This window comes from Sander lucioperca, chromosome 15, assembly GCF_008315115.2.
Source record: "Sander lucioperca isolate FBNREF2018 chromosome 15, SLUC_FBN_1.2, whole genome shotgun sequence".
NCBI lineage: Eukaryota > Metazoa > Chordata > Actinopteri > Perciformes > Percidae > Sander > Sander lucioperca.
In genome coordinates, this window is record NC_050187.1 from 9275384 (window position 1) to 9289264 (window position 13881).

A 13881-nucleotide genomic window follows, 5' to 3' on the forward strand; every position below is an offset into this window, starting at 1 on the left:
CATTTAAAGCAGTAGGTTATTTCCCCTCTTAGTGTGCAGTATTCAGTTCTTTTGAGTTGACTGAAAGCTGTCTTATGTCACACTGACAGTGTGATGTTTAACTTTTGCAAAACAAAACGCACAATGCCTGCAATTTTCACACTTCACGTTAGTGCTTTGGGCTCTGATTGGTTGTTTTCCCTATGCCATTAGGGGCACCAGGAGGAGGCAGAGGAATGCCATTTGTTTTCACAGATTATCTGATTTGTAGTACTGTCGGGATATAGTGACAGTTTGAGCAAATATGAAGTTATTAGAAACTTACCAACTGTAGCTTTGATCAAAGGGCTCATCTTCCCAAAATGTTTTACTGAGTGCTCCGTCAGCATGTACATAAAGGCACCTGAACTACCCAGCTTCAGCTCGTCCTCCATTCAAAGGGAGCTTGATCACAATAACTCAAACTGAAGCGGAGCGTAAAAGGAACCCTCTATGCAAAAGTGGATGGCTCCTCTGTGTTCTGCTCAAAGGAAAATTTGAAGCACAGATGAAAGGCAAGAGGAGACGAAAAAGCCCGACGTTGGCATTCAGCAGAATGTCTGTCTCCGCCTTTCTGGACAGTGTCACCACTGTCCTCTGTCTGAACTTTCCTGCTTTACTCCTCTACGCCTTGAGCAAAGTGTTCAGGCATGACTGCATATTCACAATTGAAACAGCTCATCAGTTTTTGCTGGCATCACTTGTGTTGCTAAAGGCAACATTGAATATGTTTTTGAAAGGATCATCATTTGGATTAGATGGATGGATGTACAGCTAGGCTGGTGAAATTATTTCCCATGTATATGGGAGTTCATTCATCACGGGATTGTGGGTTAATGAAAAGGCTGGTTTTGGCTAAGTCACTATATTACATTCAAGTGTAGTTCTCAGCATATCACGTCCATTCACGTTTTGACTGAATCATCTAGACTTTATAATGTCAATTTAATCTGCACTGACATACCAGAAAGACATTTTAAATGCTTATCATATTCTGTCTTCCATTACTTATTCCATAATCTGTTTTCTGTTCAAAAAATGGGAGGAGTACGACAATATGTTTTTGTATTTTAGAAATGCAAAAACATAAAATTACTACTTGATACAAACGACTTGAATGTTCTCATTACTTCTTCAGTGGCTGTATCAAAAATATACAGACATACAAAATACATACATATTTTCCCATAATGCATTTCCAAATGAATGGGTTTACTTGGTATGATTACAGTACTGAAAAGAATAAACATTGTTCTGTTCCTCTCAGGTGGCTGGTATGTTTACCAGCAGAGGAACGAGGTGCACAACAATTGCGGCATTGAGATCTACTATCAGACAGACATGCAGACCACCCACGACAACATGCTGCTGGAGCTGTTCTGTCAGATCATCTCTGAGCCCTGCTTCAACACACTGAGAACCAAAGAACAGCTGGGTAAGCCCACAGAAAGTGATGTAGAACTGCAGGAGTTAATAAATAAATAAATAAATAAATAAATATATATATATATATTTTTTTATATATATATATATATATATTACAAAATGCAGATTAAAGCTGCATAATCCTCAAAGAAAAATGCCTGAATAAATATTCATAACCTGGCAGCATCAATTAACACAACTTCCACCGTTTTATTCTTGTCTTTATACACACTTTTTAAAAAAGTGTGTATAAAGACAAGAATAAAACTTTTTAAAAAAGTGTGTATAAAGACAAGAATAAAACGGTGGAAGTTGTGTTAATTGATGCTGCCAGGTTATGAATATTTATTCAGGCATTTTTCTTTGAGGATTATGCAGCTTTAATCTGCATTTTGTAATTAGATGCTTACTCTGTAAAGACCAGAAACTGTAAGTGAAGTTTCTAAAGTGCTGTCAACCATGATGATGTTTAATAACTTAGAGAATGAGTGGATTGAACCACATTTCTTGGAACTAGTGCTGTAACTTGAGTGCCAGACCTAAAGCTAATATCAAGTTAAATACAGAGACAATGATGAGAACAACATGAGGACGCTTCACCAAATCCTTACTGTAAAATCTTTTTTGAATCCCGAGAGTGAAATGGCAGTTTTCTCTGCACAAGCTAAAGCAGCCGGTCTGTCCTCCTACCCTCTCCACTCCCCAGGCTACATTGTGTTCAGTGGGCCCCGGCGAGCTAACGGAGTGCAAGGCCTGCGCTTCATCATCCAGTCGGAGAAGGCGCCCCACTACCTGGAGAGCCGCGTGGAGGCTTTCCTCTGCACCATGGAGAAGGCTGTGGAGGAGATGAGCGAGGAAGCCTTCCAGAAACACATCCAGGCCCTGGCCATCCGCCGTCTGGACAAGCCTAAGAAGCTGTCTGCCGAGTGTGCCAAGTACTGGGGAGAGATCATCTCTCAGCAGTATCATTTTGATAGAGGTGAGAGCTCCCAGCTGCCCTTCACCTCACTGCAAAATCGTAATCATGTTTAGGTTACAGGCCAAATGCGCCCTTTTTTTTTTATATATATACATTTTTTTTTTTTCTATAAGTATATAGAAATATTTTTTAAAAACTCTTTTTGATCTAGAAAGATCTATAAAGAGCTTGTGTTATGTAGAAAGTCGACTACAGGTTCTTGAGAATTATCAATGTTTTGGTCAGTCCCAGAGGTGAGCCGGATGTTGCTTAGAGCGGCACACATTTTGGATCGATTCAAGCCTCAAATAATCTGCAGCAGTCGCACACCTCTCTTGCTGCACTCTCCTGAGTGCCATAATGGATTGTAATGGGCCTGATTCACTGGTAATCTGCCTAAAGCCCTGAGTGATGGCAATACTGAAAGTCTGCCAAGGGAGCGGTGGTGATTACTGATACTTGCAGTGTTCGAGGAGGGTCGGAGGGTCGGGAGGGATAGGGCAGCTAACGCGCTCAACGCCAAGGGCACAGCAAAACCTACAACACACACCGTTAGTCACAGCTTACACACAGTCTGCTTCCACTGAGAGAGAGAGAGAGAGCTGCTGTTAGTTAATTGTTTCCCTTTTGATTGATTCAGCAATCATTTTTTTTTTTTTTACATTTTGTTTAAAAGGATGCTTATTTAACATGGTTGGGTTCTATTTTACCAGAATGCTTTGGTTTACCATCAAACTGTTCAACAAACAATGGGCAAAAATGAATATTGTGAAAGTTTTCCACAAGCAATTGAACACACTAATGTAACGTATTACCTTGTGCTCTCAGTGGCATTATTATGCAGCAGTAGTCATTTTGACCAAAAATAAAGCTGCCCAACTCACTGACATGAACTGTTCTCCCTGTTGTGTTGCAGATAACACTGAAGTGTCCTATCTGAAGACTTTAAGTAAAGAGAACATAATGCACTTCTACAGAGTAAGTAGTACAACTTTGTCATACAATGTCTCTTCCCTTGACTACATTTGACAGACATCAGAACTTTCAGGTTCAAACCAATATTGGCTTTCTAAGGCACCTGCTGGTCATTTAACATTAAAAGGGCTCTCTATAGAGACATAGCGTGATGAAGTAGTTGGATGAGAATCACCTTTTAGGTTAATGGCTTTCCAGTCTATATCCTTTTGCGATCCACTTCCGGGATTGCTCCGGTGCTGCAGGAAATTCCACCGGATGCATGTGTTTTCCGTTTCCTTCCACTTTCTTTTTATTGGAATTTTAAATTCTGGATTTATGAGGACTATTGTTAACTGCTCCTCAGATCTCTGCATTGTAAATTGAGACAGCTAGCTAGACTATCCGTCCAATCTGAGTTTTCTCTCGGACGACTATTTTGCAGCAGCTCTGTGCGGAGTTTAGCGTCGCCCATGATGATTCTGATTGGTTTAAAGAAATGTCATTAAACCAGAGCACGTTTTCCTCCCATCCCCGAATGCTATGTGGGGTAGCCAGACCCTCCTTCAGCGTGCCGAGGAGGGTCTGGCAAAGCGTGGTTAATTCTGTATTGACAGCAGAGGTGTCATTAGTAGGCGGCTACATAAATTACAATAACCCTACATTTTATGAGTCATGAAATATTTCAAAGGTCTATCAATCATTGTTAAATGCATGTTTCCTAATGAGAAAATTAGCACTGGCACAGTCCATTGTTAATGTCTGATGCCTTTTGTTTTGTTTTTAATGGTTTAGGTTAGTTATGCCATTGTACAGTTCTGACATCCCCTTAGTTTAAAAATACTACTTAAACATCCAATTTGATCATCATATGATCTGACATGAAATGATGTGTTTAGTGTTCGACAGACTGGCTGAACATTATTTGGTCAGTGTGATTATTTGAACACATGGACTAATTTCCACAGCTCTCTGTGTGACAGTATATCATTTGAGGTTCAAAGTTAATTCTGAAAGCTCTCCAACCGCCCGGTCCATTTAGTTGCTGTTTTGGAGCTTTTGATCATATCACGCTGGAGTTTGCTCCGTTGTCATGGAAGTTCAAACTCGACCATTCCACAGCTGTGCAACTCCACCTGCTCCAGAATCCTATTGAACTAGAAGGCCACTTGGAGACTCGCAGACTTCCGTCAAGGCCTCGCCCTACCTCGCAATGTTATTGAAAGTGAAAAAGAAATATGTGTATCCGCCTCGTGATTCGGATCTGCTCCAAAATGTAATGGCTTCTTCCTTGGCCCATGCTACACCCTTCCACCAAGTTTCATGGAAATTTCATGGAAATTGGGCCAGTAGTGTTTTCGGTAATCCTGTTGACAGGCAGGCAAACAAACCAAAAACATAACCTCCTTGGCGGAGGTAATAAACCTAAATTAGCACCTGAGGCAGTCTTCATCTCAGGGTAGTGTATTACTGGATTCAGTCTGCCCCCCCCCAGCTTCTATCTCCTCCTGCCTACTGCTTCTATTCATAGCTGGAGGTGACACTGACGCAGGACTAGGGCTGGGTATCGTCCAGGACTTTGATACAGGTTCCTGAACCATACTTTTCTCATACCAATTTCTTAAAATCCATTTTAACAAAGAAATTACAACATTACACATTACAAATCTTTTTAAATTTTATTTTCCAGCTCCTTTACACCAATGTGACGCACATTGTAGTCGAGCCTTTTTAAAAAAAAAAAGACAACAACACACACGTGAGCCCCGTCTCTGTGCCTTAGCCAATCACCAGCATCAATATATCTCGATACATTGCATGCTGCATGCTTATTGGCTCACTGACCCTAATGAGATGTACTCCTTAGGTATTGAAATTTGGTATTGAATGACAAAGCATTTTGCAAAACTCGATACTATGGAGGCAATTTGGTCGGTGCCTAAAAGTGTCGAAGTTCGGTCCCCAGCCCTACACAGGCCGCTGACACCATATCAGCTGCAATAATGCCAGCCTGTTTCGGGGGCAGGGGGGGGGGGGAGATAAAGGGCCAAAGACACATAGCTGCTGAAAGAATTGACATTATCTCAGCCAAGCAGAAACCATTACAGGCCCCATGCAGAATAAACCTAATGCATTTTTAATGTCATATCAGCTGCTATCGCAAAGCATTTTCTTTTTCTTTCTTTTGTGGTGGCCAGAGTTGACGCTGTCTGGCTGCAAAGGAGCCACATTTTCAGTCTAATATAATCCTCCAGCCCGAGACGGGGACGAGGCCAGACTGTGTAGCTAAATCTCCACGGAGCTGTCACAACTGCTCCCAGACTCGCTGTGAAAAACACCGGGTCATCCAGGCCACACCGAGTCTCTCCGAGAGCTTTTAATACAATGATGATGAGTCATTGCAACTTTTGGATGTGTTTTTTATACCCCCCAAAAATATATATATACTTTGGGCATTTTCAATCATGAATAAAATTCAAAATTTGGTCCTAGTAATGATGTGGTTTGTCATGAAAAACGAGTCACCCAGCAACAATGTTCCCTGCATCATCCCACCTGTCTGTCCTGTGTCCCCGCAGGACCGGCTGACCGTCGAAGCCCCGAAGAGACACAAGGTGTCCGTGCACGTCCTGTCCAGAGAGATGGACTCCTGTGAGTATCTGTATTTCACGTGTTGGTTTCATGGTCTTCATCCAGACGCTCAGTGGGTTCAGAGTGTCGGGTTGACCTGTGCGTTATTGTGTTCACCAGGTCCGATAGTGGGAGAGTTCCCTGCTCAGAATGATGTCAACCTGGCCCCTGCTCCTTCCCTGCCACAGGTAAGGGATCATGTTCTCTTTATTAAGGTTTCTATGTTTAATAACCTCGTTATTCTGTAGATCCACCAAAAGGCCCACACCAACAATGTATCCTACTAAAGGCCCAGACACACAGACCAGACGGCCGACCCTTGGCAGAAAAGGCAGTTGGACTGATCGGTCTCCCCGAGTCGGTCAAAAAAGTGCCTCGGAACACACCAAAGCGACGAGACGTAATGCGTCTCCATAACAGCAGGCGGCGCTAATCTGTACTGTCGCCCAAAAATGAAAACCGGCAGCTGATTGGACGAACGCTTCACGTGGGTCTGGTTTCTCCGGAAATTCAAAGACAGACTGTCATGGCGGCTTGTTCAGAATACGATCTCATATTGTACTAAAATAGTTCACCGAAAGGTGTTTCTGAAAACATTTTAAGAGAGAAATAGGCCGTGCAGTTGCTGAATCTGTCTTTATTTCAGATCGACAGAGGTCAGTTTAAAAGATTTTCGTCAGATTTTGAGAGACTCTAATCACGCTCATTCCGCTCCTCGTTTTTTGGGTTAGCACTCTACCAATCAGATCGGTCATTTGAGTCTGACCGCCGGCAGTGCCCGCCCCTGCCCCCGCCGATTACACATATCAAATCAGCCAAAATGAAGGCCGACGGCCCCTCGGACGGACAACAGCACGGTTTTAAAAGTATCACTTTGCACCGGTATCGGGGGAAAAAAACTAAACGATACCCAACCCTACCGGTTAAAAACAAACGTGATCCGACCCGACTACCAGGTGTACGTCACGTTTGAGCTAACAACTCTTGCCGTCAGGTCTGCTTTGCAGTCTGCCGTGCAGCAGAGCATCCAAACTGTAGCAGCATCGCCGCGGTCAAATCCGCCGCTGCTGAAGTTGGAGACGGACACGGACAGAGCACGAGTCTCCATGGATGGACATGTGAGAGACGGCTAGCTTGACTGTAGTCAAAAATATGCACTAGTCCAGAACACAGGACCTTTCTTCCTGTACTTACCTTGTTGCTCCAGCCCCGTCCCAGACACATCTGACCGATAAGCGGAGTGAACGTTCTTGCTGGTTTGTAGTGATGCATTGCATGATGGTCCGCTTGGATTCTTCTGTGTGAAAAGAAACCAAACCAAAGGGAAAACGCTTCTAGTTTACAAACTCATCAACTGATTCGGACCAGAGCGAACAAACGGCAACACATTTACACACATTATTGGTCCCCCCCCTTATGGCATTTGTTTAGAAATCTAGAATGTTATCTTATCCTTTTTGAACTGGTCAGGTAGGCAAAATGTATGTGGTTTCTTGCTGCAATTGTCCATAGAGTACTAACCGTGTGGGTGTCCTTCACTGGTTACCTTGGAAACATTGTGCACGTAGCTCCTTTTTTGCTATCAGCGCCAAATGCAGTTTAAGGAGGGCTTTTTCCTCGACGAAACGAACCAAGTAAAAGACTCCAGACATCAGTGGGAATGCCACTCTGACCGGCCGACTGTTTTTTTTTTTTTTTTTTTTTTTTCTTCTTCCCACAGCCCACGCTTGTTCAGGACATGACGGAGTTCAAGAGGAGCCTGCCTTTGTTCCCCCTGGTCAAGCCTCACATCAACTTCATGGCTGCCAAACTGTGAGCGAGGAGGCCGGGCAGCTCGACACGCAGCAGCACGGAGGCGCCGGGGAGGGCGACGGGCCAGGGAACCCGCTCTGTTTCCCACCTACATCCCCCCCCCCTCCCCTCCTCTCCTCCCGTCAGGAAGACTTCCATCTGACTGAGCGTGTGTGTGTGTGTGTGTGTGTGTGCGCGTGTGTGTTTGTTTGTGCGGTTGCATGTGAATGCGTGTGCGTGCGTGCGTGTGCATGTGTGGCAGGCTGGAGCCACTAGAAGAGATGCTTGGAAACAAATGCGTGTATTTTGAATCACAAAGTTAGCCGTGGTTGTCGACGTAGCTGTGATAAGGATAGAGTTCACACACCAGACTCACGTCATGTTATAAGTCTCTTAAAGGAGAAAGGAACACTCACACACATCACAGTACTGTGTAAGCTGTTGTAGAGGAAATACAAACGACCTAAAAAAAAAGACGAGGGCCAGTCCCCTTTTTAGGTTCAGGTATACTGCAGAAGCTTCACAGTAGGAGGCGTTTTTATTTCAATTATTCAGACATGCTGCTTTGAGGATGGATAGCTGTTTTTGGGATGAACTGGGGCCTGTAGAAGTTAAAGACCGTAGCTCCATGAAGGTCTTATCTTTTTTTTTTTTTGGACTGGTATGTTTGCCATGTAACTCTCTGAAGCACCACAACTCTCCTGAAAACGTTTAACGGAACAGAAGACGCTTCCGTTTTATTGAAATTGATACAGTTTTGAAGAATATTTGCTTTAGAATTATGGTTTTAATCCTCACAGGTTTTGAAATGTTGCTTGTAAAATGTTGGGACCCTTTTTAAGGAGCTGTTTGAAATTGCTAATCACAGAGAGCCAAGCCCATGAATTTTTTTTTTTTTTTTTATTATTTTTTTTATTGCATTTTACAGTAGTACGTAATTCAGACACCTCAGGGGTACCTCTATGCTGTTTTTTAACATCAGTTTTACTAGCGATTGATTACAAATAAAAACATTTTATCAGTTTGTCATTAGTACATCAGTATTTTCTTCACATTACTAAATGTGATCAAATCCTTATTGGTCTTCCCCATGTTCTTTTTCTAAGCTCCACAGAGATTGTCATTATTCTTACACTCTGTGTCTGCATGTGAGACTTTCTGCAGCTTGTGCCTTTCCAGGGGAGGTGGGGGCATCAGATAGTTTGTACAGTATCTGGCTGCACTGAGCTGCTCCTGGTCTGACCCGGGGAACAATCCTGGAGGATTGAACCCCCACTGAATTGCTAGACTGTGCTCTAGCTCTTACAGCAGAGTGGTTAAAAAAAATTCTAAATAGAAACATTTCATGTTGGTGTCTAAAGGGGGTTAAAGAAAATCTCCAGTCTAGATTTATTTTTTTTTTCTGAATATGCACTTCTCTCACTAAGCAATAAACTTTAATGACGTGGACAGGGAACGGTGTGAGGCAGCGAGGAGATGTCTCTGCACTGCTGAGTAGCTCCAGCAGCTGGACCCACACTGAGGCCAGGCTCCATCCTTCTGAGTGGCTGCTGATGCGTGGATAGTGATGTCAGGGCCTTGCAAGCATGACCTGCTCTCTCAGGTGCTAACCAGCTTTGCTGTGTCAACCACTCATTTTAAAGAGCCGTAGTTATGATTTAATCATTCCCCTCCTTTCCCACCGTTCCTGTTCTCAGGCCTAGTTCATTGGTCGCTCATATGATGCTGCACAGTTTTAAAAAAGACATTTGTAAGGGAGCACCTGTATGATTGTGCTGCATCAAAAGCTTCTTCAATGTTTTCCAGCATTTTGCTACGTCTCAACCTGATCAAAACCATTTCAAACGATTAACTGCTAAGTAGAGTTAAAGGCACTATTGCCTTTTGTGGTCAGAAACCCAAAGACAACCAGCAGCAGCAGCATACTTGAGGCATACTTTTAAGTCCCGCAGCCAATAGACAGCACCTGGGGATGGTGACAAAGCTGTTTTCATTCAGTCTTCAGAGGAAACTGGCAACATTACATATCAGGCTTGGGTGAGCCATGCACTGTTGATTGGTTTACATTTAAAAAATCCAAAGCCTATTTTAATTTCTGAATGTCTTTGGCAACACAAGAGACTGATTGGCTGGTGATACGAGAGTGCTGACTTTTTGAGTTTGTTCTTTTTATTGTCTCCTGTGTGTTTCTAATTAATAAACTACTGAATGGAACCACGTGTGTTTTAATGCATTTCCCTCCCAAGCACAACACATGCACTTCGACGTTTGGAAAAATACATTTATTCACAGAACTGATACCATAGAACTCAAAACTCGGACAACATCTGTACAACAGATTTCCACACTACTTTTGGCAGATTGGAAACTTGACAGTGAATCTACTGGGGAAGCTGTTTGCAGGTTGTATGAGAACATCTGTAAAGCAGGCACAGCTATATGTGCAGGTTAAATATTCCAAGGGGTTGGCTATACATCATGCCTTTTCACAGTCACAGGAAGTCACTTTCTGATGTTTCCTGGCTCCTTTGCATGCTTCCAATGAAAAAACAACCCTCTTTACTATCTTACAGCACTGTTCACTGACAGTCAAAAAGCCTCATTTTCTCACATACCTCATGCAGATACAGTATTTGGTTTTATTTGGCCGGGTTTTGAGATTTCTATTACTTTCCATTTTGGAGGAACAGTATTTAAATAAACAGCAATGTGTCGAGAAATGGTGTTAGTTTTTAATGTGGATGTCCCAAAGACCTCATTCCTTAAAGCAACACCAAAGATTCTTTTGTACCTTTAAAATAATGTTTCCAAAATCGTTTCAGTGGTTCATCAACTCCTAACAGGGTTAACAGCACTTCTGCGGCATTAAGATACACTTTTCTCTTAACGCTTCCCATTTGTGGTTATTGTACTGCATCAGGATTTCTACATTTTTTTATTGTTTTATCATTAATACATTCTACACCACACTGAACAGTTGCATTTAATACAAACCCCAAACATAGGCAAAGGGGACTTTCCAAATCTTTGAAATAATTATAAAACAATCATTTATTATTATAAAACTTTCTAAATTACACATGGCCCGCCTTTTTAATCTTTAAAATACAGTACATTTACAATAAGTGTTAGTTATGTGGTTGTGGAAGCAAATCCACCCTAAAGTCACACAGCACCACTTCTTTGTTCCGATGTGTGTGTCTATAACCGCACACTGACTGCAAACATGCCCCGGTCTGTGTCCACAAGTGTTATCCGTCTTCACTTTACCAAAGCGTCAAAAGTTTAAAAACAACGTGTAGTGGCGGCGGTGGGAATCCTTGCGTGAATGTCAGCGACTGTGCGATGAATCGCTCCAGGAGGGTTGAGGCGTAGGGAGGCTGACACTGATCCTAAGTCTGTTTTCACCAACACTTCCTGCTCGGAGTCCTGTGTGTGGTTGGTCCGGCTGTCCTCCCTCTGGACGGCGCAGCCTCCTCAGGCTTCCTCCTGCTCAGGCTTCCTCCTGCTCAGGGAAGTCCAGGATCTTGCGGTGGGCTTGCCTCAGGTACTGCTGCTGTTTGAAGTACACCTTAAACGCCCCCTTGATGGCCACAAAGGCAATGCCTCCCTGTAGGAAAAAAAAAAAAAAACAAGTATATTGAAAAGGGGCTTAAAGGCAGCTTCGGTGGGAACTGCAACTTTAACCCACACTTTGAACTGTGTTAAAGAAATAGTTCCACATCTTAGGACATTTTTTGGTTTCCGTGCCGAGTTAGACCAGCAGATTGATACCACTCTCATGTCTGTATGGTGAATTCAAAGCTACGGGCAGCAGCTGGTTAGCTTAGCTTAGCAATAAAGACCGGAAACAGCGAGCCTGGCTCGGTCCAAAGGTGACAGAATCCCCCTACTGTACCAGCAACGTCACTAACTGGCCAACCTTTGGTTTGTTTGTAGATTTTGTTTCCGTTTAAGAGTGATGTCGTGTCATGACTGTTTCTTACTCCAAAATGTGCACTTTAGCAGTGGTTAGGTTATTGTTGTTTGGACAAATTGTCCATTGATTCATTGTAAACAGAACCATTTTAAGGCTCATTTCTGTTTTTGTCTTAATACGAGGCTAAATCCCCTTAAATAAAGTGCAGAAAATTCCTAAGGAGGTGAAGAAATAAAGAGAAAGTACGACACCGAAGTAACCAAATCCTTAAATATACCGCAACAATGTGATAGCTTTCACCAGTGGGCCAGAGGCCTAATCACCAACGTGTTCTCTCACGATGACTCAGACATTTATTTCAATACAAATCTTGGAGATTACTTAAGTGTTTGCTGGTAAGTAAAAAGCTCGCAACATCGACTGATGATTCTCATGTTTTCTTTTGGAACACAGTAACAAATGTTTCTTCAGAACGTTGTTGCGGCTGTAAGCAGTCCGACACAGTGCTGCCGCGAGGGACCAAACACAGAGAGATGCGCTCAAGATTGTATTGCAATGATTTATTCCTCCACACGTAAAATACAACTAGTACTGCAGTTACCAAATGTAAAGTTACTTTGTGTGGCCGGGTAGGCTCAGTGGGTAGAGCAGGCGCACATATACTGAGAGGTTTATGCCTCGACGCAGAGGTCCAGGGTTCGACTCCGACCTGTGACGATTTCCTGCATGTCTTCCCCCTCTCTCTCCACTTTCTCACCTAGCTGTCCTGTCAAAATTAAAAGGAGGAAAAGCCCAAAAAAATAATCTTTAAAGTTACTCTGTGAGTCGAAATAAGTGTGTTAGTGCGGCGGTCAACAAAGTGTTCGCTCCCAGAGCTCAGCAGATAAGCACAGAGTGTACAGAGGTATCCCATGAGCCACTCTGGTTACCTCTCTGTCCTCACCGCTACGTGAGCGAGGAGGTGGGGCTCCTCTTATGTACCAATGGCTCACATTTTGCTCAGTTAACACCGGCTGAACTGGAATCATTTATTAACTAGCATTGGTGCTGTGTTCCCTTCAAATCTAAAAAGAGGCAAAACAAGGGGAACATGTACAAAGTACCATTTGAGTCACCGGAACACCTACAGAATTATTTCAATTCATGAATTATCATCAATCATCCATCTATAAACGGCAGCAGAGAGGGCTTGATTCTCTGAAGTTCACCTGATTGTATTACTGCAAATATGAATTCATTATTTCCTGGATTGGGCGCAGGGGGAGTTTTGGGGTTGTACCCACCAGGATGGTCCTCTGCAGGTTGGAGTTGACGCTGCTGAACATGAGCTTCCCCACGATGGTGGCGATGGTGGGGAAGACCAGGGCGCCGCACAGGATCCGCGTGGCCGACACGTGGTCTGCCAAGGGGCTGGCCTCTGCCGGGATGCGAGGAACTGGGCAGCCGATCCCTGCAGACACGCACGGAAAGCAGCAGGGAGCCAGTTGAAAACATACATGAGTGCATCGGTAGCTGCGAGTGCAGCCTGATCTAATAAGCAGAGAGTGGGCAGTTCAAGGGCCTGAGATCTGATGGTAGCGCCTGTTTATCTCTGATGGAATGAGCGTAAACCGGTGGCAGTGAAGGGTTTTGTGATGGATGTGCACAGAGTTACTGTGTGTGATGTCGCAACGTGAATAACATCACAAACTAAAAAAGTGTTGCTAATTGACTATCCTGTGTTTGAAAACTTGTTTTGTATCATCACGAGGTTGTGGCGATTCTAATGTTTGGATCCATTTTGACACTAGCTCTGGTTCCTAAATGGATTTATCATCCTTTGAAACTGTGAAAGAATCTACGTCCATTTTCTCCAGCAGTGGAGGGTGTGCTCTAGCTGCGGCAGCACACGACTGCCAGATACAGCTCAAAGTTCTAGACAGTAAAAAGTGAGTGCTGCACGTGTGTCTCCTGACTTGGGAAGATGCTGTTGAGGATCTGCAGTTTGTTGGAGTACTTCCTCCACAGACGCAGGACGTAGTCCTCCCAGCGGATCATCTTGCCGAGGATCAGCATGACGGGGATGGTGGGCAGGCCAATGAGCAGGAACAAAGGGTCGGCCCGCTCCATAACGTCCAGGCCCTCCTTATGGCCCACCACCTGGAGAGCAGAGGGGACGGTCAGGATGGAAAACTACAGCAGAGCA

At 43.6% G+C, this 13881-nt stretch overlaps 2 protein-coding genes across 4 annotated transcripts in view; one reads left to right on the plus strand and one right to left on the minus strand.

Annotated features, from left to right (window-relative positions):
* ide (insulin-degrading enzyme) overlaps positions 1–9991 on the plus strand; it is a 35793-nt gene extending 25802 nt beyond the window's left edge. For both annotated transcript variants that reach the window (XM_035992125.1, XM_031296872.2), the window contains exons 20-25: positions 1286–1453; positions 2150–2422; positions 3318–3379; positions 5935–6007; positions 6107–6174; positions 7707–9991. In XM_035992125.1, coding sequence (XP_035848018.1) covers positions 1286–1453; positions 2150–2422; positions 3318–3379; positions 5935–6007; positions 6107–6174; positions 7707–7802 — 740 coding nt within the window. In that variant the 3' untranslated portion in view covers positions 7803–9991. The remainder of the gene's footprint in view (positions 1–1285; positions 1454–2149; positions 2423–3317; positions 3380–5934; positions 6008–6106; positions 6175–7706) is intronic.
* The window catches only part of march5 (membrane-associated ring finger (C3HC4) 5), a 34340-nt gene continuing 28407 nt past the window's right edge, over positions 7949–13881 (minus strand). Inside the window, exons 4-7 of one of the 2 annotated variants that reach the window (XR_004895182.1) lie at positions 13652–13835; positions 12980–13146; positions 11209–11387; positions 7949–7982 (exon numbers count right to left, since the gene is read on the minus strand). Coding sequence is in view for 1 of the 2 variants with exons in the window: in XM_031296881.2 (XP_031152741.1) it covers positions 11271–11387; positions 12980–13146; positions 13652–13835 (468 nt within the window). In the remaining variant the exon portion in view is untranslated. Of the gene's footprint in view, positions 7983–10703; positions 11388–12979; positions 13147–13651; positions 13836–13881 lie in introns of those variants that run through there. The other variant, XM_031296881.2, reaches the window with a different exon arrangement.